The sequence below is a fragment of the Apaloderma vittatum genome, unplaced genomic scaffold, assembly GCF_000703405.1.
Source record: "Apaloderma vittatum isolate BGI_N311 unplaced genomic scaffold, ASM70340v1 scaffold18855, whole genome shotgun sequence".
In the NCBI taxonomy this organism is placed as follows: domain Eukaryota; kingdom Metazoa; phylum Chordata; class Aves; order Trogoniformes; family Trogonidae; genus Apaloderma; species Apaloderma vittatum.
In genome coordinates this window covers 30,556-55,320 of record NW_009719112.1, presented here as the reverse complement: position 1 = coordinate 55,320, position 24,765 = coordinate 30,556, and the positions used below count along the sequence as shown (strand labels likewise).

Here is a 24,765-nt window from a genome sequence, read left to right as displayed (position 1 = left end):
CCACATGCCTATTTATTTAGTGCATTGGCCCAATTTATTTTGCCAAATAGCACATTATTGGAGGGCCACACTATGCTACTCATCAGCTTATCCAACTCCAGCCCAATGGGTTGAGCATCACCCTGCTGCTATGGGTGCTGGAGCTCAGGCCCCGGGACCCTGGCCCCTCACAGTGAATCCCCTGGCAGAGGTCAGACCTTCAGCACAGACCAAAGCTGGTCTCTATACTGGCTCATCCCTCCAAGGTCACTGTACTTCTCCCAATCACGGCCTAGAGGTCTCCTAGAGGATCGCTTATTTTGTTCTTTCCTAAAACTGATCTTGCTACTTTCATTTTTTATGTTAGTCGGTGCTAACACTTCACTCAAAATCCAAGCCTGCTTCCCTTAAAAATCCCCTCAGCAGTGCCAGGGAGAGCAGCTGGGCACTGACTGGTGGCCAAAGAGCACAGCAGGGCCATGCAAGTAGTGACCCACCAAAGACCGCAGGCCAGCAGGATGTACGGCAGCATAGAAATGCGACACGGTGGTATTAATGATCATTATTCTCATTTATTATAATTATTGTTCAGTTTGAAAAAGGAGCCTGGAGCCAAGCATTATGCTAATTGGCACTTCTTCTGTTGTTGTTTTAGTTCTTAAAACAAACTGGGATTTAGTATTATTTTTCGTTCTTTTTTTGTTGGGTTTGGTCTTTTTTTGCTCTTTTTTTTCTTTTGTTCATTCCATCACATTGAAAAAGGAAGAAAAGGATTTTTTGTTCCTCTTTTGTTTTAACTCACTCGATAAGTTTGGACTCCTCGGATGAACGTAACATTGCACACACACACACTTGGAGAAGAGAGAGAGGGGAGAGAGAGAGAGAGAGCGCTCGCGGTGGGCAGACAGACACACGCACGCGCCAGGTCAAAGAACTCTGATACAGTGCAAGAATTTTCCCAAAATGATTGGATCATCATTACCAAAAAACTCGCCATAACAACACCAAGAAACAAAGAAATGTTTAAGCCACACTGTTTGACTGGGATTTTTCCTGCTTTTTTTTTTTTTCTTTAAATGTTTGCCACACAGAGAGAAAAAGGGTTTAAGTGGGAATGGGAGAGGGATGGACAGGCTCACAGGTGTGAGCAGGAAGGGGGGAGATTGAGATTGGGGTGGGAAGGAAGGATAGAGGATAGGGGGAGGGAGGGAGGGGCAATGGGGAGTCATTTCTTAATGTTCAGGCATTTTCTTGGTCCGCCTTGCTCTCTTCTTCTTTCACCTCTTCCTGCTGGGCACTTTCAGTAGGTTTGGTTTCTTCTACAGCATCTAGTGGGGAAAGAGATGGTCCAGGGTTAGTCAGCCACGATCTAGAGCATCTTGCATGTGCATACAGCCATCACATGGCTTCTCTGTCCCCAAAGCGACCCAGGTTGCAAGTCCCTGACATTTCTGCAACACGGAAAGAACCCCGCCAGAAAGCATGTGTGACTGGAAGGAGCTGCCCAGCATGACAGGCAACCACCACTCATTTCATTAGGTGCCCTGAGCAGGCTCTTGGGTTACCAGCTAGATCACACGCCCTTTTACAGACCCCACTGACCGTGCCAACCACTGTTGAACTGTTGCTCTCTAACTACCGCTACAGATCATCCTAGTCAAGACTTAAAGAGGTCGTGAAGAGAAAACTCTACAAACACATGAAGTTTGCAAGATCCAGAAGGAAAAATTTTATAATCTGTAATTCGGACTTCTCTTACACTGAACATAGATCTAGAGAAATGTCTCTAGCCTTCAAGAACGGAATCCTTCACCCAGGAGGTTGTAATGTATCTCCATTTTTCTGGGCTCTCCTTTCGAAGGTATAGCTGCCCTGAGGGGAAGCAATGAGTGGAACTGGAGGCTGGGTCTGTCTGTCAATCAGACACCTTGGTCTGGCACACCGTTCACACAAGAAGTTATGATGAACACTAGGAGCAATCCTACAATGAACTACACAGGGGATGAGAACCAAGGGGAAGGCAGAGACAGCCAGAAGGGTCAAGGCAAATTAGAGTGTCTCTCAAACCGGAGTGATCTTACTGCTGGATTCATCTAGCCTGAGACATCATGCCTCCTCCATTGCAGCAGGATGGATTTAATTCTCTGAGTTCCTGTTGACTAGCTCTCATCATCTTTAGCTGTATGTATTAGCACACTAACATGTTCCCAAACCTCTTTCAGAAACCCTGCTAAGGTCTATGCACTGTGTGGATTGCTTTTTGCAGAAGAGGGTGATGGGTCACCCAGGGCTGCAGGACTGTAAGGCAGATTCATGCACAAGGGTCTTAATGCACTGTAGTGGCTAGTCTGCTCCATCACCATCTCTCCTCATTCCTCGCTGACAAACCCCTACCACCACTCAGACCATGGAGAGGCCAAGTAATCAGCATCATTATGGACTTGGGATAAAGAACAGTGAAAAGAAACGAGTGCTGAAGGGCTAGGTGGTGCGGGACAGACCACAGGATTGGTATGTCACCTACCTCAGTGCTGGCACTGGGCATACCTTTGTAGCATCACTGTATCTCCAGTGGTCATTCGGAGAGGCCTGTGGGGTCCCCAGACAGTTCCTGATGGGCTATCAGATTATGTTATACCAACAAATAAAGTGGGCCAAGGATTACTCTCAGAACCTGAGGCCAGCTAGCACAACATAGCTTGTGTCCATACAGTTAACTCTCACTCTCCAAAACAGGGTGGCTGTGCCTGGGAGCCGTCTGGGGCAAAGCTTGTTGGCAGAGTCAAAAATGATACCGTGACCCATGCTGTCAACTTAACAATACAGGTGTTCACATGCCAACGTTCAATTTGTGAAGATTAGTATCCTCACACCCATGATTAGCATTAGTGAGAATGCTAATTGGGATGCACGATTTCCATTACTGGCACCGTTTAAGCATTTTGGCCTGGTCCATTCGATGCCATCAGATGGCAGACTTGTATTTGCTTCCAAGACTGGCAGTAGGTGCTGCATTCCCTCTTCCCTCTCCTCCTCAGCTCTTTAGCCTTGCTTTTAAATATGCTCCTAGGCACTATTTCCATACGGATCACCTTTACGATATGTGTAACTTCCTAACCTGAAACATTTTCATGATCATTATAGGCTCTGCTTCTGGACCTTCAAATACGTTTTGTCTTAGTAAACTCTGACTGCTGATTTTTCAAGAGGAAGAAGTCTGTGGGAACATCCCCGTGGCCTGAGCCCCTGCACCTGCAAATCCCCCAACAGCAAAAATAATCTGCGGACTTTCTTTCTCTTGATACCAAAAAGCTAAACCGAATGCTACTCAAGGACTCTTAGACATGGTACAGATACAATCATGAATCAAAGACAAAAATAGGCTACTGATTAAAATAGGATGGAAGTATCATTGCAAGGCAAAGCAAGCCAACTTGCCCCAGTTTTGTTAATATTCCTGAATGACTTGATCACACTCCGCTGGGGAGAAAGGTGAGTTCTTCTAATCCTACTCTTCTCCAAGGCATTCATAGCAAGAGACATGTTGAATCATGGAGCCAAGAGCAGAATCCCAATGCACTACCAACTACCTCGAAATGTGAGCCAAACGACTATCATTAGCTAGCAGCAAAGCATGCGTTGCTATAAGGCTCTGATAGATCCCAGTAAGGCAGAATTTCTGGGTTTTTTTCTACACATAAATGCAAGATGAATGAAAGAGCAGCAAAGGATAGGTGATGCAACTTGAGGAACAAAAGCCCTGACACTGTATTTCATTATGTTTAACACTTCCTGTGTGTTCCAAGTGAAAACATGCCCAGTTCATAGCCAGCAGTCCCCTTAAGACAGCACAACAGAAGGGCCAGTGATGTAGCAAGCACAGGGATAGACACTGGAAGGACTTGCATACCTGCTGCAGTACTGAGCGTCTGGGCCAAGATGTACAAACCGCGAAGTCACGCAGATGCCCCTGTTACATCAGCAGCTGAAAGTGGGGTCCAGCTCCTACAGAGGCAGGCTCTTGACAATTGGCCTAGCAAGATGGGCAGGAAATCTGGTGGCACTCAAAGCTGGGGAGCCAGCAGCCTCCGTGAAGCTCATGTTTCCCATGCTCTTAGGATAAGCAGGCAGGTTGAAACACAATTTTCCATCCTGTTTTGTTCCCTGTTGGCTCACCATAGTGGCAAATAAAATTTTCAGAGAGTGTTCATGATGCCTAGAGATCCCTGGCTAGCAGATGAATTGTGCAGGGGTGTCTCACTGCCCCAGTTTCTCTTCTGTGGGGAGAAGTCAGTGGAAGGCAGACGACTCTCTGCTGAAGCAGCCCAGAGACTGCCCTGGTTTCTGCCATGGCTGAAATAGCCTGCACTGACTCTGAGGTCATGGAGCAGCAGAAAGGATTTAAAGTCACTTTATCATAATCATACCAACAGAGAAGAATCATACAAACCAAATTCTGGACACGCGGCAAACCAGAGCAAATTTTTGTGACTGTGGATGTCCCAAGTATAAACAAGAGGTCTACCTTTTTGAATAGAGATTACTACAGTAAATTCAGCCAGTCACTTTCTCTCTTTTTTCCTTGCTTGGTGCTGAAGCAGTAAGAGGAAATACTGTACGCACTGCAACACCTTGCTAAGCTATGTCTTATTTCCTAGCAGCTTTAGTAGCATTTCATTGATCTTCAGGATGAGAGAAAAGAAGCAATCTGGTGTTATTATAGAGTAATGAACTTTAGCAAGAAGGATTATGACAAAGGATAAAAAATTTGGCACAAAAAAAAAAGTTCAAGTTGTGGCACTGCTAAACCACAGCAGTGAAAAGGATTCTTTCTGTGCAATAGAAGTAGTGCAGCACAACCCTACTGACATCAGGGCCAGCTAACAGCAGCTTCTGATTCATGAGAAGAGGTGAGGCAGTTTATCTGACTCACCATTCACCAGTTTGTTGGATGTAGGCTATTTCTGCAGCATATTCTCTAGGGTTTTCTCCAGTTTAGTTTTCAGTGTCCCAGCAAAGGAGGGCAAGGTATCCCTGGGAAGATTAGTAGATAGTTATCCTGGGGATTCCATACCTCTGAGAGGATATTTCTTGCATTGCTTTTTACCCAATACCAGTCTTGATTTCCCACTTCCTTGAACTCTGGGCTCACACATCTGTTGTTTTGTAGTGGATAGATTCAGCTATAGAGATAGAACTGCACAGCCTTGGCATTTTATGTTCACTTTGCGCTTTGCTGGAATAGGCATAAAAGGTGACCAAAAAAAGCAGGTGAGAATCCTGGGCATTTAGGCAAAATGTTCTGTCCCCTGCTTGAGAACAAAAGCATTTCATCTTGGGTGGCCAAATTTCCACCTGCCTAAAATTGTCTCCCTTCTGGGCATGCCAGCACTGTGAGATCTCCTCTTGCAAAATCAGTCTCCTGTGTCCACTTGCAAGGGAGAGAACAAGAAGGAGGCAGAGAGGTACTTCTTAAGTTGGACCTGGACTGGGGCAGCACTGGGATGCATGTGAAGAGATCATTAAATGGGAAAGTTGAAGTGGAAGTGGTTGGACTTCTCATCTAACTCGAGGTATCTACACAGGGATATCTCCAGCCAACCTTCTCACGCTCTCCTCCCTTTCTAATTAGTTGAAATAAATGTGATAATTCTAGGACTCTTAACTTGACCTATTTAGATGCCTACTTTAGGAAAAAAGGAGTTGAAGCCTGCGAACAGCTACATCTTCAGCAAGCCAAGGTGGGGGCATCCACCTTTGCTCTACAGCCATAGAGCAAAAAGAAGGGACTAAACTCACAAAATGAGAACACAACATGTGTATGCGTGGAGGAGAGAGAACAGGAGGGGACATTCAGCTGAAGCAAAAGGAGCTTGAGGAAGGGTTGAAAATAAAAACTGTCCTGAAGGATTTTTTATGGCTAGATCAAAAAGCTAAAAAAAGACTCCAAAACAAGAACAAAACCAAAACCCACCTACTTTGTAATTGCAATCATCACCCTCACAGTTGTTTTAATCATAGAATCATAGAATCATAGAATGGCATAGGCTGGAAGGGACCTTAGAGATCATCTAGTCCAACCTCCCTGTTTTGGGCAGGGACGCCACCTCTCGACGAGACCAGGCAACACATGGGGACCGAGCGGGAATGCATGTCAGTCATCACTTGCACTGTTCCTGTAGTCCTCCCCAGAGACAGTTTTGCAGTTTTGCCTTTTGTTTCAGTCTTTTGAAGTTTGTGCTGCAGTCCAAATCATCCTATAGCATGAGATAATTCTGCCAAAGAGGCAGGCATCTGTGAGCTGAGCTGCCACCACTCTCACTTCCAGCATCCTGGATGGGGCAGCCAAATTGAGAAAACCTTTTGGGCAGCCTCAGACAAACCTTACGTCTTGACTGCAGAATTGCTTAAGCGATAGAGCTGCATGGTGGGAAATGCTGAAGTATGTTTGCTTCCCAGCTGTGTTGGAGACATGCTTCGTACCTACACCTCCAATTGAGACCTGCTAGGGAACTGCCTTACCCATGGGAGAGAAACAATGCAGAAGTGAACTACAGATCCTCGCTGAAACAGGGAGCTCCTGCCCCTCAGCACTCCATTTATTTCCTGGAAAGGAAAAGTCATGTCTGTGAGACCTGCTGGGGAGCAAACACCTCGAACATATGCAGCTCTGGCTGCTGTAAAGCTGAAGCAAGCATGCAAGCAGCAGCTTTGCTGGACGGTGGTACTTCCAGCTGCTTTTGCCTATGCTGTGCTCTAATGGCTGAGTGTGCAGGCTCCTCTCCAAGTCTCTCCACTGCCCTACATTAGTGAAATTAGGTTGAGTGGATTTCCGGGTAAAACACTGTCTCTTGGGACCTGCCCAGCTCCCGTCTGACTTGCCAAGATTAATTAAATCAGAGCAGACATCAGTTTATGACCATAGTAGCAGCAACCTCTCTGCTGATCATTTCTTTTGTGGCTGGTGGCTTGGGTTTTGTTTTCCTTTTTGTCTCTGTTCCACTGCAGATCTTTAAATTACCACAGCCGATGCCAAGAGAAGAGAAATTGCACAAACACTCTGGGATTCTACCACAGATGCAGGGATTTTGCTGTTGCTGCTTTCCCACTGTTTGCAGGATTATTGCTGCTATTGATTGTGCGGCTAGAACTCTCCCATGCCTTCATGCTTATGTATTGCCCAGACCTACTCAGCCACCACTCTTTCTCTAGCATTTGTCATGCTCACTCCTTTCTCTCTCTGTCCTCTGCCAACTACAGTTTGGTTAGAGATGGAACTGAAAACCTGTGCCTTGTCTGGTCTCCTCTTTGCTCCCAAATATTAATCTTGATTTTCCTGCCCTGCTACAAGCAGACCTTGTCTCCCCCAGAGATGGTTCTGTTTAAAGACTTTTTTTTGAGGGTAAGGAGCACTCAAAAGCCCTATTTAAAATCCCTGACCCAAGTCTCTCCTAGTTTTAATGACATTTGGATCCAGATTTGGATCCAGGCTTCACAGCTTGATTCATCTGTCCTGATCCATCTGTCCTTTGAGCCAGCCAGAAGCTGATTCCAGGCAGACGATAGTAGGTCTGAGACTGCTAAAATGAGATGTACTTCAGGTTCAGAGCTGTTGCTTACACAGTTCTCTTCCTGAGCAAAGTTAGCCCATTGCAGTCAGCCCTACGATGTGTCATATTCAGTGCTAAAAACCTACGCCCTCCCTACTCGCTGCTTTTGAAAACTGGCAGACTTATGCTGGCCCAGCACCACACTGAGAAATGAAGGAATTGGGTATTTCAAGTGAGTGGCTGTGTCTGATCCAGGGGACTGATTTGCATGATTTCTCCCAAACCCCTAGCGAATTCCTCCCTCACTACAGACAGACCTAAGGTGCCACCTTTTTCCTGTGAGCCCTGGGGGTCCTGGTGGGCACATGGCACCTGGAAGATCTCTATACCCTTGACAAAGGGTTTGCCAAGGGTTTGCCCCTATATATATATACCCTTGGCAAAACCTGCAATGAGGTGGTGGGGATGGATGTCCCCACTGCAAGCAGCAGGCAGGAGGTCCAGAGAAGTTATCCAGTAACTACTGGGAAGAAGCAGGCAAAGAAGTCTGTTAAGGTTAAAACAAAAAGTTCAGTATGTACACAATACATGGTAGTTTGGGCCTCTTATTCCTGGATCGCCACATCTTTGTTTCAGCGTCACGTATACCAACCTCAGCTGCTGCACTAGAGAGAAAAAAACACAACTTCTGCCAGTCCCATGGCTGGTGACTTTGATCCAAGCTTGGATGGCTGCCTCTTCTTCTGATCCTGCTAAATCCTAAGAGAACAGCTAGCCCCAGTTCTGTCATCCCAGCTGACTTTGCACTTTGTCAGGCTGAGGAGCCAGTGGCTTAGGGATTTCCTCTCCCTCTCTTCCCACCCTGCACCTTTCTTCTTCTGGCACCACCACAGAAATCCCACTCTGCATTGGCATCCGTGTGTGCAGTAGATGGAAAGGGAGGGAGGGGTGGGAGAAATGCTCAGGGTGGGCAGCGGTGGAGAGGGGGTGCTGAGGGGAGTCAGGCTCGAAGCTCCATTGCAAAGCATCTTTCGCACTGTCTAGACACCAGCTGCCGGGTTGCCATGGAAACCCCCCAACTTTGCCTGACAGGAGGGAGCACTGAGGTCTCCAGAGAAATGGGAGTGGTGGAGGAAGACACGGTAGAGAGAGAAAAGGGAGGATGATCCTCGTGAATGTGAGGTGTTAACCCTGTTACAGCTACATTTGCAATTTTTTTTGCTTCCCGGAGAATGGGAAAGAAGTGGCTTTCCTTCTTTCTTCCATTGTCGTTTCCTTCCCACACCCAAGGGAAGCCAGGCATGAAAGCTGAGACAAATGACATGCCTGCTGCTGGCTGGTCATTTATTCCTGCCTGTTACCAGCACTTCTGGCCTAAACTTCCTTCCTAAGTATCTATAACTGAGTAATTGCAATCTAGCTAGGCTTTGAAGAAGCCTACCTGGGTTGGTTATTTGGAGTGGTTGAGTTTTCAGATAGTGAGATCTCCTTTAACACTGCCTCTCTCTTGGCCACCATTACTGCTACAAGCAAATGCAGCTCCAGGGAGGACAGAGTGCTCCCACCTCGCAGCAGTGGGATCTATCATAGTGCTTCTCCCATAAAGTGGTGGACAAGTGGGAGACTCTATAATACAGCAGTCGAAGGAGAGGTAAAAGAGTCCTTTTGGGATGAAGGTACCTTGGAAGGAGATATTTTACACTGGTATGCAGTGGCCCTTGCCAAACAGCATCAAAGGTGCTGACCTTGACAGACTCATACCAAGGCTCCACGTTCTTTACAGCCACGGTGACTGAAGTGGAGAAATGGGAAATGACTTGTATTCTCAGCCATCAGCTGAGGTCACAGCTGATGTTGTTCCTAATCAGTTGCTCAGCTGCCCTGATGGAGCAGAAAGGCTCCCTTTGGGAGAGGTTCATACCTGCCAGCCTCTTCATCTCCCCAGAACGGGTGAGCCAGAGGCAAAGATGCCTCTGCAGGTGCTCAGACCACAGTTCTTCATTATCCACTGCCTGACTTTCTAGCAAGATAGCATACTGGTCTTTTTAGATAAAACATCCATATAGTACTGGATATGTAAGGCAAATCAGGACATAATATCCAGATCATACATTTATGATGAAGCCACACATTTGTGAATGTCAAGAGCTGCCTTCATTGTGACCTTCCCAAGTGGCTACAGGCAGCTAGCAATGTAACTATTTATCTAGTCTTCGTCACCACAACAATGGCCTAACTCACAATCAGGAAGATATTTTATCTTTGTGGCATCCAGTGAAGAAAGCGAAGGCTTTTATCTACATTTTAGAGTGTGCAAAGTATGAATAACCGGGCTGTGGTCACACAGAAGCCTGTGGTGTACCCAGGAGGCTGAGTAGCCTTGGCTCTTCATCCCAGCATCTCAACCAACCACTCTGCACACAGCAGCACTTTTATAGGTGTGATGCCTTGGTCCTGTGAGTTCTGAAACTCCACAAAATCTTAATTTCAAGCCAAAACTGGAAGTGCAGCAATACCACTTGGCAGCTATCAGAGGAAGGCAGATAGAAGAAAGGTGTTCATTACTTCACCTGAGGGAAATCTAAGACGAAATAACCCACAAGTTGTTCTTTACTCTTTTCCTGTGCCCCTGTTGTTTTCACATAGGTCCTGCAGATCAGAAAAGCCACTCTTTTTAATTCCTTAAATACCTTGTGATTTGAACAGCTTGAATATAAAGGTTTTTACTTGCTTCCAGCTGTGGAATATAACAGTTGGCAGCTGCTCCTGGCATACACGTTGGAAAACGGGACGTCCCCATCTCATGAATTCTTCTGTGTATTCTTCTGTGTCACCCATCTTTTCCTCCTTGCCGGGTTAAGTTCTTGGAGGATGCTTTAGAAACAGAGAGCATGTGAGGGGACAGAAGAACAAGGTCCTGATAAAACATATCCGTTTATTCTTTACCCTCTTTAGGGTGGCTGCGCTGTGAGATCACAGGGGAGAAATCAGAGGAAAGATAAGAAGGAATTGAAATAGCCTGAGTAGGTCATGGCCAAGTAAGCAAAATGCAGCCTTCTTGAAGTGACTGATAGCGATTCCTGTGCAGCCAGGATATTTCTAGTAAAGAAATTAATTCTGGGACTGAAGTTTACAACACCTAGGGAATGGAGGTTTGGGTTTGGAGAGGCTTGGCAGAGACACAGAGAATAGCACAGCAAGTGACAGAAGTTTGATAGACAGATCAGATCCTCAGAGGTCTGCCCATCTCACAGCTCTGCTGATGAGCCTGGCAATTGTAGTAGGATCAGTAGGGGGATAAAAATGAACCCAAAACCATGGCAGACTGCTGGCATTCACGCACTGCTGATCCTGAAATAAAGAGCGCTAAGGAGAGGAAGGAAATGTGCAGAATGCTAGAGCCTTTGGGTTCTCCATCTACAGCTCCCACCTCATCACACAGGACCAGCTGTGAGGCTGCTTTCCTCCCCTACCCCGGCAAAGTCAGCCAGGGAGAAGAGGCCAGAGGAGGAAATTTTCTCTAACTGCAGCAAAAAGGTAGAGAAATTCCTTTAGTGCATCCAGAATTTATGCACTGCTCCTCCCCCTTCAGCTGTCGGTGGCAGCAAAACAAATTGCTGCAGCGCCTTACTACAAACCACGCTTCCGTCTCCCTTCCCCCAGCTCAAAAGACATGTGCCATTCATAAGCTGCCTGACTGCTGGTCTCCATTATTAAAGCCTAGAAGGCTGATAAACTGGGGGTTCATGGTGCCTGCAAGCCTCCAACAACCAGATTGCCATGGAAACCAGAGGCAGCCTCCATCTCCAGCAGAAACGATATTGATCTAGCTGAAGGCAGGGAATTACAATCAAGGAGAGGATATAAAATGTCTCTTTTTCTTCCCTTTGCCATCCTCCCATTTTGTGTTTAAATGAAGGAAAAATTTCATTTAGGGATCATTAGTTTGTTTCTGTCCATCATCATCCACCAAGGCTCTGCAAATTGGATGCTAAAATGAATTAAGTGCCTGTTGTCAGGCCTTCCACAGTCATCTTGTTCCTAACTGTTCCTAGCAGCTGCAACATCAACAGCACCATCTCTTTGCATCAAAGATATTACTAATATTTCCCATACGCACAGCTGGTGTGCACATACCTAGGATCCTAACGTGTTCTGTGCAGAATGGACACTGAAACACAGCCGCTGCTCTCTAGGAGACAGTTCAGGCTTAATGCTCTACCCACCGAAGCTCCTGAGAGCCTTTGTTTTTTCTTTCAACAGGAGGAGGTCATCACATGTGTTATGACAGCCTGGACACCCGAAGAGACTTTTTGAACTATAAGTACTTGTGGTGAAATCCCCACTTATGAGACAAAGCAGAGCAGCACTACTGGTGTGGAGCAACACTCCTCTCTGCCCAAAATCCCCTGTTTGGGACTGCTTAATCACAGCCCTCCAGGGTTGGAAGTCACAGCACCCATCCTGCAAAACTAAGTGTGCAGCTGGACACTTTCCTCAGCTCATACTGCAAAGTCCAGATCCTACTTGATCTGTCACCTTCTCCCTTGAGTGCCTGTGAGAAAGCCTAAGGGATGGGAGGTGAAAAGCCACCAGCCAAGGTGGGAGGCTGGACTGCATAGCTGCCTCTTCTGCCCCCAGAAATCTCTGTGATCTGAGGTGTGGTGATGCTTGCCCAGTAAACGCTCAGCCCTAGGGAAAAGGAGGGCAGCCCCATGACTGGCACTGCATGTTTTCAGAGAGCTGAGCTGCACAGCAGGAGGAAAGGAGGGAGCTGACTGGAAAAACTTTAATGAATGATCTTGTTGCCAGTGGCAGTCTTCCCTGCGAAGGTGGTGGCAACTACCATCAGTAATTGTGATTTTAATTCAAATTTTTTTTAGTTAGCTTTTTTTTAAAATCCTCTCGACGAGACCAGTTGGAGAGGGACCTTCCAGTCTCTGAATTTTCTGACTGCCGCACCAAGTGAACTAATGCAGATGTCCCACAGTAGCCATCTCAGTTTAATTGGCTTTTTGCAATGACAATTCAATCAGGCAGGAAATGAATTCAGCCTTGACATGAGGGCACCTGGCGAGGCTGCTGCAAATGCTGGGGGGACTTCACGGGATCTTAGCGAGGCAGCCCCATGCTGTGCCACTGTGACATGAGGCCAGGTTGCATCACCTAACACCCTGGAGCAGGAGGTATGTCTCGGTTGTCAATGGCAGAGTCAAAGCTCCTCCTCAGTACTGTCTGATACGGTGGAAAGAAGTACGCTTGTGGGGTGCTAAGACAGCCCTTTGTTGTGCTAGCCTACAATGACAAGGCTTCTCTCCCTCATCAAAGGCCATTTCGTCATGGCCGTGGCTGTCCCCTTGCTAGCACTGCCAGACAAGGTGGCTCTGCCTCAGCTGTGGGGCTAAGCAGTAGCTGCTCCTCCATTATCCCATGCAGAGCCAGAGTCTGCTGTGAAGCCCAGCTGAGCACAGGTCCACAGAGGCTGTGAGTTATCACAGCTCCCACTTGTAGAGCTTCTAAGATTTTGGCCAAGGTGGAGCAGCCCATACTTTGGGCTTGGGCACCATCATTTTGAAAACAGCAGTCACAGAAGAGGGCATTATCTGAAGCATGAACCCATCAGGCCTGAGTTGCTCTGAAATTGCTCTGAAAAACTGCAGTGAGGCATAGGAAGTGGCACCCCATCGTTTTGTGCTCGTGTTGTCTCCCCTGGTCCTCTGGCTGATTTTATTTGCTGTAAAGGTCCTTGGCTTGAGTCCTGCCTGCTGGTCACAGAGCGATGTTGTGAGATATTCACGTGAATGAACATGTCTCTCTTATTCTTCCTCTCCTGCTGGAGCTGTTCCACTTCCACAAATTATTAAATATTCATTGAGCCAGAGGAAAACATTGACTCTGTAGACCAGTCATGAGGGCACTCATCTGGAATAGGGGAGACCAAACTCCACATCCTGGCTTCAGCAAATAATAAATAATTTACACAAAGTGGAACAGCTCCAGCATGAGGGACCAGGGGAAACTTTGTCCAGCAGCCCAATGGCTTGCTTGCAAAGCTCAGTGGATTTCAGCTTTCTACGATAAGGCAAGGGCCTATCTTGTCTTCTGCCCCACTGAGGAAATATCTAACCCTCATGTCCTAGCTACTCTAAAAGCAGGCAAAGATTTCTCTTACTACAAATCCTGTCATTCCTGGTACTGGTACGCTACATTTGGGTTTGACAAATTAAAGAATTCCTTAATGAAAGAAAAGAACTTTTTAGAAAAACTCCAGCTCAGCATAACTGAGAAGCCCTGCATGGAGGTGGTTTGAACTGTGACTAGGCTTGATTCCTCTGTTTGATAGAAACATGTGTATGTGTTTTGCTAGAAACAAGGACAAGAGGTAGTTGCATGCTACATCAGTTAGGAATGGCAATGGAATTTTCTCCTTGTCTCTTGGTGTAAGAATCAGTGGCTCCATCCATCTTTCTTATAGTCATTTGGCTTCAGCCATGAAGAAGGTTTCTAGCTTGAGGCACAAAAATGTTTTCTCTCTCATTTTATGTCTCTTTATTGAGTGCAGTGAACAGTGCTAGGTTTGTATCTCTTGAGATCACAGTCTGCTGTTCATCCAGAGAAGTGGTGCTGCTCAGCAGCAGCACTGTGCACTTCTTCCCCTGCCTTCCTGCTGGCCCTCAGGTGTGTTCGGGAGACGTTGTGTCACAGACAAGAGGTCAAGTTCAGTCCCTGTGCATGGCATCATGTTTGGTCACACCAGTAAGTCTTCCGAAGAAGGCTTGGCAGCAGTGCTGGTTTGTGCAAAGTGTACCTCCATCTGCAAAGAGAAGCTTAAAGGTATTGCCAAACCTGTCAATGCTGCTGAAGGATCTCTCAAACACGCCCCAGTCCCACTGACTCACAAACCCTGAACATCCATGCTGGACACCAGGACCTGTGTTGTGGGAAAGGTGCGGGACTGAGCAGGTGTGGTACAGGGTTAGGAGATCATGCCTGCTCACTGGTGATAAAGAAGTTACTTCTTGCTGTGCTTTTGCCATCTGGATCCCTTGAGTACCAGTTGAATAAATGACCATGAAGGAGACAAAGGGCCAGACAGAATAAATTGTAGCAGTCCTACTGAAGGTAGCCTCATAGCAGCCCTCCGATCAGTCCCCGCCCTTCCGACCACAAAGGAAAGTAGATCAATATTACAATATTGACCAATAGCACAATATTGCACAGAGTCTCTCCCAGGGGAAGAAACATACAAAACATTGGTGAGCAGATCTAAGATGAAGACCACAGACTTCTTCAACTCGTACTTCTTTCTGGAGCTGGGCAGGCTCCAGCCCAGGGCTTGGTCTCATATGGCATATCCCTTATTTCAGCACTGATGGCTGAAGATTATTATGAATTGCTTACAACATTGATGCTGAAATCACAGGTGAAATCCTAGCCTTATATAAGTTAGTGAGGCTTAGATTTCAACTCCGTAGCTGCAGCTACAGCCAGTGAGCGCTGCCTGCAAACAGGCTGCAGAAGGTGGGAGGAAGGAATGAGGAAGTAGAGGAGCTCAGAAAGAGACATTTTGGGATAGGTAACACAGGGTGTCTAAGCTGAAATATATAGTCTCTCATTTCTAAGTCCACACCCAGTGAGGGGATGGAGTCCTATACTAGTTTAAAAACCAGGCAGTTACAGACTTAGTCTACATGAGCTTGCATTCACAACTCCTTCTTAGAAGCTTGTGTCATTTTCAAATCAATGGGTGCCCAAAGCCTTTAAGAACAGCAAAGGATTTTATAAGTACTTTCCACCACCTCAACTTTAAATTACTCTTACTTTATTCCATACTCCGTATTTTTGAATGGCTATCCAGTAAAGTCTTTGAAACATTTTTCACAGCTGCGAAGACAGTTCTGCCAAAATCAGAAGCACTGGGGAATACTTGTGTTGACTGGTTACAGCTCTCGCTCCTGCCCTCTCATCCTTTTCCCTATCCATGCAATGCATTTTCAGCTACGGTTCTGCAGCACTGCACCAGCTTAGTATTGGGATTTGGATGCTCTTCCAAATGTCAGAGAGATTTTCTTCTTCATTAAGCCCTGTAGGTTACAGGTAATGTCCGGTTGTCATTACTAGCACTCCCAATTACTGAGTTTTGCTGAAGGATGATGGAGAGGTTGAATAGTATCTTACACCTTCTGCTTTCTTTCATAATGAAAAGAGGATTCATTTGCTATTGCCTCAAGGTACAGCTGGAAAGTGTGTGGTCCTTTGAACACTGGATAATTGGGACCTTATGACCTTTATCTAAGACTTATTTACATGAAGCCTTGAGTGTCACTTTTCCTGTCATTAGGAGAAGTGCATTTTCCTTTCCATCTCTGGGCCCTGTCCAGCCTTCCACAGTTCTTTTCCTGACTACCCTGCAGCCATGCAAAGGGCAGGTGTCCAATGTGGGCTCCTGGCTGCCAGGACCTCAGCTGAGATTTTCAGCTCTGTTCCAGTGTCCCATGCTGACAGGGATGTAGCTAAGGACACAGAAGGGAAAAATAGAAACTTTCCCACAGATCACATGCACATTTTGTGATCATAAATTCAAGGCTCTTTATATGGTATAGGTCATCAGAGCTAAAGCATATGCAAAGGGAGCCTTTAGCAGGGAATACAGAAGTAGGAAGAAAGCCAAAGTTCTAGCAGCCTGCAAAACCAGACTAGACTCCCCTTCAGAGAACACAATAGCATCACTTTCTATCACCCAGTTTTTCCCCACAGATTATTGTTAAGTGTCTCCTCTATTTTCTGCCCAAAAGACATTCCACACCAACACAGAAGAAAGCTAAGGAATGAGAAAGCCCTCCTTTAAGTCCAGCTTGCAGCATCAGAAATACACTGTGTCTAGACTTGTTCAAATTGAGCTTCTCTAAGTTGGTCTTTCACAGGTCTACTGGAGGTCCAGAAGTGGAGGTGTAAACTATTCCACAGAGCTGATGTCAGTGGCTTAACTTGTAAGTCTTCTGTCACAGCCTACATTTTCTTTGGTTCTTTTGGCCACTACCCAATCTCACAGATCATCATATGGCTGAACAAAATATTTGTGCAGTGCCTTTACAAAGAAGAGAACTCCCAAGTCCACAACAGATCTGGGTCATCACAGTCATTGGTGCTTATTGGGTACCTGTCTTCAAAAAGCAAAGATGTTGGTGTGTGTAAGGATTGTCATGAGGACCCAAACAGAAGAAATATTCTCTCTCTGGAAATACATGTATACAGTACAGCCTTTTCTGGACTGAGGTACACAACATTTGTCACCCTGTGACATAAAGGACATTTGCAGATTTAAAAGGAGTGTAGAGAAAAGCAATAAAGATGCAAAAAGGCGTGGGAATAATTTAATGTAAAAAGCAGTTGAAAGGACTGCATGTGTTTTCTTCAGGAAAGAGATGAGCAGCAAGGGCTATGGTACTAAACCCTCTGTGCATACGTGGACATTGTATGATGTTACAAGTAGGGATATCAGAAGCTTTTGGTCTTTTCTATGACATAACACAAGTACAGAATAATATTTAAGACAATGGTGGCCAATTCATTGCTAAACTTCCTGGCCATTGTACAGCTGATTGGAGTTGTGGAAGCTGTTGACGTAGTCACCGGGATATTGTTCATTTATGCCATATAAAGCCACAGTTACGCTTTAATTGTTAAATCCTAGGCAGTAGAGGACAGAGATGAGTCCTGGCGGCAGACAGGCAGTTTACCCCAGACCTGCCCATAGCAATATTTGGTGCTAGCCACTGCAAGAATTACAATAAATGGATGTTAGGTCTGATTTGTCTTGGCAATTTCTATGTTCCTTTAGCAGTTATTTGCATGGACCCTTGGAATTAGATTCACCTTGCTGAAGTCTGTGGAGTCGCCACAGAGATTGGAAGCGATTGCTGCGCTGCTATTGATAATCCAGTATTAATGCACCTATTATACAGCTCTCAAGGAATGTCCAACTAATCTGATTGGGCTGACCTGGTGAACTTTCCCAATCCCTTTCCTCTGCATGTAGCAGGCATCTGTGCCACAGAGTCAGTACTGCTACCTTTAAAGTACTGCTCCTTGGAGCTGTTAATCCTAGCTGATACTCTGCAAGCTCATATCTGTCTGAAAAGTTCAGCCTACTTGATCCTAGTGTAAAGAGATGACACTGGTGGTGGTGCAGAGCACTGCTGGCAGCTGCAACAAACAGCTGCCGCTTAAATTTCATTGTCCATCTGTCTATTCTGTCCACTGGTCTGTTGCTTGAGCCCTTCTCAGCAGAGAATTTGGCTATCATTTATGGCAGGAAGTCTTCTTCCCATGTGGGGATTTCAGAGCATTTTCTGAAGATGATCTGAGTGCAGATGTAGGGTGTCACTGTGGAAAACATTGTAACAAGACAGCAATTTCAAAATATAGGTGAAGTTTAACCGTCCTCTTCGGCAGTAGAGAGCTCTGCGTTAGTGTGAGTGACCACTGTACAACATGAGCACATGCTGTGACATTAGTATGCGCTGCCTTAAACAATACCACCTGTCTGTACTGCTTGTAAGAGCTCCTTCCTATGGAGATGTGCAAGAGCGTAACGCTCTCAGTGAAACTTGGTATGTCATCTAGAAAGTGGTGTTGTGCATGTACAACACTGATAGCTTTGATATCAGTCAATAGTTTCTTTTTGGAAGAATACTACAAAGATGTGAAGAAGAATGAGGCTGGCCAACCTCCCCGTGGACAGGAACTCTGTGCAGCGTGCCATGATCAATGAGGAGGGCCTCAGTCAATAGTGCAGAAGCCATAGTTGCCAACATCAGAAGGGATGAAAGATTGCTGTCACCTTTCCTATAATTTCCACCATTCACAAAATTAACCAGCTAAGCGGCCTGGAGTGTCCATGCATATCTTACTGAGGTCCCAAAAGAACTGGCACCCCCCTCGGTGCAAAACAGGGGTTAACCTGCTCTCCTCTAGAGGCCTTTTCCAGAGTCAGCCTTGTCTTCAGTAAATATGCTTAGTGTCACCTGAGGTTTTCGTTAAAAGAGGTCAAGTCCTGCTTCACTACTAGATCACTAGCGCAGTTCCCACCCGTATGGGGCAAGCTGCACCTCATTAGAAAACAGCAGACCTGAGGCACACAGGGAACCAGAGACAGTATTTCACTGCAAAGAGGAGGAAATCCTGCAATTCTAGCAGGTAGTGTGTAGGTTTTCTATTCTCTGGAAAATTGTGACATTCCACTTTCCTCATCCTGTCCCTCACATGGCTATGTGCACCAATGGAAAGCAGGCTGGGAAATACATATGCAATGCTTACACCCACATAGATGCAAGGCAAAGATTAAAAATTTCAGGGCAGCTGCGGACTAGGCACATACTTTGACACTTTCCAGCATGCTGCCCATAATCTAAATTGCATTTATATTTTTCCTTTGTTGCTGGAGTAGTACTACAGACAAGAAAATGCTGGCATGCTTGCTTAGGGTTGTTCCCTCTGAGGCAGTCATGGCAAGACTACTGTATTTTCATTGCTTTCCTTGTTTGCCAGAGATAAGCTCCCATGAAAGAGGAATGGCATTGAGGGTGCTCTGCCTCATGCCCACTACCCAAGGGCCAAGACTAGAATTCCAGTTATACAATTGCAATCCTCTTGCATAGCACAGGCTGTACCTTCTAGCTGGCACACGACAATAGATGGTCTCCCTTTCCAAATCTTTATACAGCCAATGCTCCCTAGGTGCAGCAAGGATTGTCCTTTTATCAATATGCTGATTGAAGTGAAAACAAAGAACTGATTCAACTCTAAACCATGGAAAATGATCCATAGGGACTTGCTCCCTTTGAGGAAGTGAAGATGGTGCCTCCCAGCGCTCCTTGCTTGCAGGATACAGGGCCCTGGGGGAACTGCTGGGCCGCGTACATGCAAAGCAACTGTAATCTGGCTGATTCTTCACTTCAGCTGTGAAACTGCTCCATTGTAAAGCTATTTCATCAAGAAAGAGAAAGTATTCTTCATTTCCCAACAAAAGAAGACCCATTTGTTTCCTTAGGCACAATTTACTCTTTCACTTTTCTGGGCTTTGTTGTATTCTTACCTAACAATCTGAGAGTGCTTTTGATGTGAGAGCTAGCCAAATTTGGAGGTGAGACTTGAAAACCTGGGAAAGTACAAAGAGAATCTAACACTGTGTGACATTCACCTCCTCTCCACCCCATATAGCCCGTTGTCTTCTACAGTCTGCTGTGCTGGATGCTGATCTCACTTCAAAGCTGCACTAATGTAGGTTCTTTCCAGTAACTTTGATAGAGACTCTCCGGATTTAAGTCAATGCAACTTAGATTAGAATAAATTTCACCTTCTCATCCATATGTAATGTATAAATTCCCTCCTACCACTTTCGAATTTTGTCCTGTTGAGTAGGTTGGCATCTAAGGGAGCCTCTCTAAGCATAATACCAACATGAAAGAGCCAAAAGTTGGATCATAACAAGAAAGCGTATAAATATAAATCTTGGCAAGGATGCTCAGATAAGAGAGCACTTTCTTGGCATGGAAGTCACCCAGGAAAAGATGTGAAGAGAACTAGAGATTGTCCTTCTTACATCAATCCCTCATGCTACTGAACAAAGCCCACTGACTCATTTCATGTCTTACCTAGAATAGAATCCATCTAGTTTTTCCACCTATTTTTTGATACATTGAGGACTGCTTAGAAACTGGCCCCCTGTACAACTGGGAGTGCCTGGGGTTCCAGATCGACTAACAGTGAATATGGGACAGTTGTTTGGAGTCATTTCCTAAGCCATTACCAACAGACAGGTAGAGTATGTGGAACTGAATCACGAGGAGAGCTGAGGGCTGGCAGGGCAATTAGCAACTGGTATGAAGAATCCCCCAGCCTCTCCCCTACTCCAGAAACATTAAATATTAAGCACTAAAAATCATGCACTTCTCTTTATCTCATAGTTATTCCTTCCCCCTCTTCCTGTCTTTTTTTTGTCCTGACCTTAGACAAAGGCAAGAATCTCTTCTGGATATAAATGAAATGCCCTTGCTTTTTGCTTGTGTTTGCACCAGGAAGATAACTACAGATAGCACGACACAGCCATTGTAGTAAAATTCAAGGCAGATGAACATCACCACACAAAAGTAGCGCGGTCGGCACGCCTCATGGTAGTAGCAGCCAAGCACACCATGGCAACCAGCCAACCGATGACACTGGCTAGGAGCCAATTTGATTTATTTTTGGCAGCCTGACACTGCATACTACTGTGCCAGCCTTCGATCACAGAAGCAATAAGAGATGACCTTTGAAAGCCAAGGGGATGACTTGTGGGAGAAGGGGGACAATGAAGCTGAAAGAGGATCTGTCCCCAGCCTAGAGGAGTACTGGAGTGGCAGACGTTTGGTAGCCCTCCCTCTTTTGTGAATGACCATCGCAGCCATGCCAGCAACCACCACTGCTGCATTTGCTGGGAGATAACTGGGAGGAAGATCAAGACATGGCAAATGTCTTTAAGCCTATGGAAAGAGTAAGCACCAAGAGAGAAACAGAGACATTGAAAGAGATGAGAGGGAGCAATAGGATAAAGATAGAATGAGGAAAACATAGGGTTTCTGTCAGGAAATATTTATTGTCTGTGTGAAATTTTATACTGTGATGATGCTCTTTTGTGTAATATTCTTTAAAGAGAAAGCAGCTTCTTACTGTTCTGGACATTGTACTGCGTATTGCAGAACATGAAACGGCATCCTCAGAGAGATGGACTTTAAGGCCTATTTAATCTTTTCCACATTTATTTCTTGGACGGCTCTGGGGGCACATACCCAGCTGTTCAAGTTTGTGGCTGATATGATACTGGAATGGGAATATAGAAAAAAATCTATATTCATTACCATTTTGAAGAGACTGTCAGTTTGACTGTGGTCACACACCTTCCCTGTTTGCTTTCTGCAAACATTGGAAAGCTTGAGTACTACTGCATACATACTGAATAAGTATAAATAGATGCACATACTAGTCTTGAACAAGAAATCTCTGAAAATTTTTAAAATATACATTTGATTGTAGATTTTCCAACTTACTCTGTTGCATGGATATTTACATAAGTAACAGTATCATGTACAAATGTATATTAAATCATGCATTTAAATGGCCACTTCAAATGGTGTGGCCTTGAGTTGTTAGCCACTTCAAATGACCCTAAAGCCAACATGAACATGGAGAAGATATCTGCAAATAATTTACAATACTGCATAGGATTAAGCCGTTGTATGATGAATGGTGACTAAAAGCAGGTAAAATTAAGCAAATTAAATAGCCCGCTACTACAAATTTCCAGCTCTATCCATTAGAGCCAATTACTCTGAATAAAAATAGAATATTAATTTAAAGCAGAATTGCTATTCCTGATTAGGAATAAGGTATCTCGAGTCTTAAATAAGAGTTAATTAGCACTTGTTATACTGTGTGCAGAGGACACCAAATCACTGATACGCTCTCCGATGTTTTCCTTTGTTTATACCTTTGCCCAAGTATAAAAACAACACATGTACAGCATGCAATATACCAAATTAGATTTTGCAATTCACTTGACATTTATTCTGTCACTCAACCCATCACACAAGGAAAGAACAAAGGGATGGAGACCTGGACAAAAAAAGCCAACCTGGATGATGCAATTTCCAAGCTTATCTCTAGAAATGTTTAAATGAAAGGAGGCAAAATCAGCAACCCTTTGTTGTTATGTACGTTCAGTTTAGACTCAGGGTCTTTAAGGCCGCTCCCCTTGTCCACACCTTAAATCATAAATGTTCCAGATGAGCTGCTCTCCCCATACTTATCTGCCCTTTTGGTTACCTGTTCTTTCATATGTGTCTACTTTGTTGAGCAGAACCGGAGTTGCCTGAAGCCCAGAGATAGCTATGAATCTTGGAAGTCTAATTAGAGAGTGGGAATTGTAATTTGTGGATGAGAAGTAGTGGCCCAAATAAAATGACTGAGAAACATCCGTAAGTGCAATTCTGGATGCTGAGGCTCTGTAACATTTACATCAGGCTGTTCACGAAGATCAAGGTGAGATGCCACATTTTTGCCCCAACAAGCTAATGGATGCAGAATGCCCCATACAACTGAATGTCTCCTGAACGTGGAGGCCAGTTATACTTGGCACTGCCTCTTGATTGAGTGTCATGTGGCATCTACCTCTGATGTTACCTTTTTTTGTTGTTTATGTTCTCTTTCTTTGATAGCATAAGGAAGGTACATAACAAGAGCAAAAGTATCCTCAGGTCTTTGACACATTTTCTACCCATCTCAGTAGCACAACTGAAACTCAGCTCTTCTTTATGGTTTGTATTATGCCTCTGTCAAAACGGCTCACTTTTGCCTCCCAAAACTTTTCACCACTTTCCAGGGGAACTACTTAAGCAGAATTACACTTGATCGGGAGCAAAGAATTGAAAACACCTCCTAGAGTGCCTCTCTTCTGTCCTCCCTCACTGAGTTGTCAGGGCCTTTAATCTTCCCTTCCCCTACCTGATCCTGTTACCATGTGGGTCTGATCCAGCTGACACATCTAAAAGCTTCATGCAAGTATGGCTGTCATGGGCTACTCCAAGTACAGAGGCTAGAAGTACTGGCGTGGATAAAATTAAAGAATCACAGAATCACAGAATCACAGAATGACAGGGGCTGGAAGGGACCCCAGAAGATCATCTAGTCCAGCCCCCCTGCCAGAGCAGGATCACCTACAGTAGGTCATACAGGAACGCGTCCAGGCAGGTTTTGAATGTCTCCAGAGAAGGAGAGTCCACAACCTCCCTGGGCAGCTTGTTCCATTGCTCTGTCACCCTAACAGTGAAAAGTTTTTTTCTAATATTTTTTGTGGAACCTTCTGTGTTCCAGCTTGTAGCCATTACCCCTTGTCCTGTCATTGGGTGTCACCAGAAAAAGCCTGGTTCCATCCTCCCAACACTCCCCCTTGACGTATTTATAAACACAAAAAACTATAAGTAATGCTGATAACAAGATGTTCCTGAGTAGAATTTGATTGTACCAGTGTGCTTGAATCTCATCCATTTACGAGCAGATGGAAAGAAGACTCTTTTGGCTCCTTCTTGACCATCCCACCAGCATGGCTAAATAGCCTCCAGCAGTATGACAGCTCTTTTGTCTTGTGAGATTTTTCAGCTCAACTTGGCAGCCTCCAGTGAGCTGGTCTCAGCACTGGAGCTGCCTGTGCTACTATGCCTGAGAAGGTTCAGCACCCTCTTTAGCGTATACAGAGCTCACAGAGCTCTCCCAAGCTCCTCCAAGCCTCCCAGCTGGCTGACACTCTCCTGCCACCATGGAAAAAAGGGCTGGATGGCACCACCTAGAGGAATAGGAGCCTCAAGAGGAGGTGCATTATTTCCAAAAGCTACTGGGAAGCAGGGAGGAGGGTGTTAAGCAAGAACATGTGACTCCCCACACCCCTAAAACCCAGCAAGAGGATTCCCTTGTTAACCCTCAGTCTAAACCCCGCACCAGCTCTTGCTGGCCAGCTTCACAGAAGAGACCAAGGGAGACAGTAATTTCCGGAGAGGCCCATTCCCTAGCAAGGCACTCACTCACCTGTCTTCTCTTCGGTTTGGCTGCTCTCCACTGTCTCCATTTGGGGTTGCGCTGTTGCCTTGGCAGTAGCATCCTCTGCGGCAGGGGTGGTGGTGGCAGTGGTGTCAGCAGCAGGCACGTCGGCTTGTTTAGGCTCCTCTTTGTCTTGGGCTTCTTCAGCCTTCAAGGACGGCGAGTTGTCAGTGGAAGCTTTAGTGGCACTTTCCGTTTCAGCGGCAGCGGCAGCAGCGGGTTTTTCCTCCAAGGAGGCAGCAGGAGTGGCAGCCTGTGGGGCTGGCTGCTCTGAGCCCGTGTCAGTGGCTCCATCCCCTTTTTTCTCCTCCGCCGGCGCACTGCTGTCTTTGCTGCCTTCCTCCAGCTGGGCACTGTCTGCTTCTGTGGCAGTGGGAGCCTCGCTCTCTTTGTTCTCGGCCGCTCCGCCAGCAGGACCTTCCTCCTTCTTGTCGGCAGCATCGGTCTCAGATGCTGGGGCATCTCCCTTCTTCTCCCCCTTGAGCTTTTTCCTCGTTATGTGTCCGCGGAAGCTGGCCTGAATTTTGGTGGCTGCCTTATGAGCTTTATCTTCTGGTTTGATGCCATCTTGCTCAATCTTTTGGTCCCCGTCCTCATTTTTTTCAAC

General features: G+C 45.7%; 1 protein-coding gene across 1 annotated transcript; it reads right to left on the bottom strand.

The window, feature by feature from the left end:
* Window positions 1-531: 531 nt before the first annotated feature.
* GAP43 (growth associated protein 43) lies at window positions 532-24,765 on the bottom strand (the record flags this gene model as incomplete). Its single annotated transcript, XM_009870521.1, has 2 exons — window positions 532-1,307; window positions 24,147-24,765. Coding segments are annotated over 2 exons (708 nt in total), but the record flags the coding sequence as incomplete, so codon positions are not given.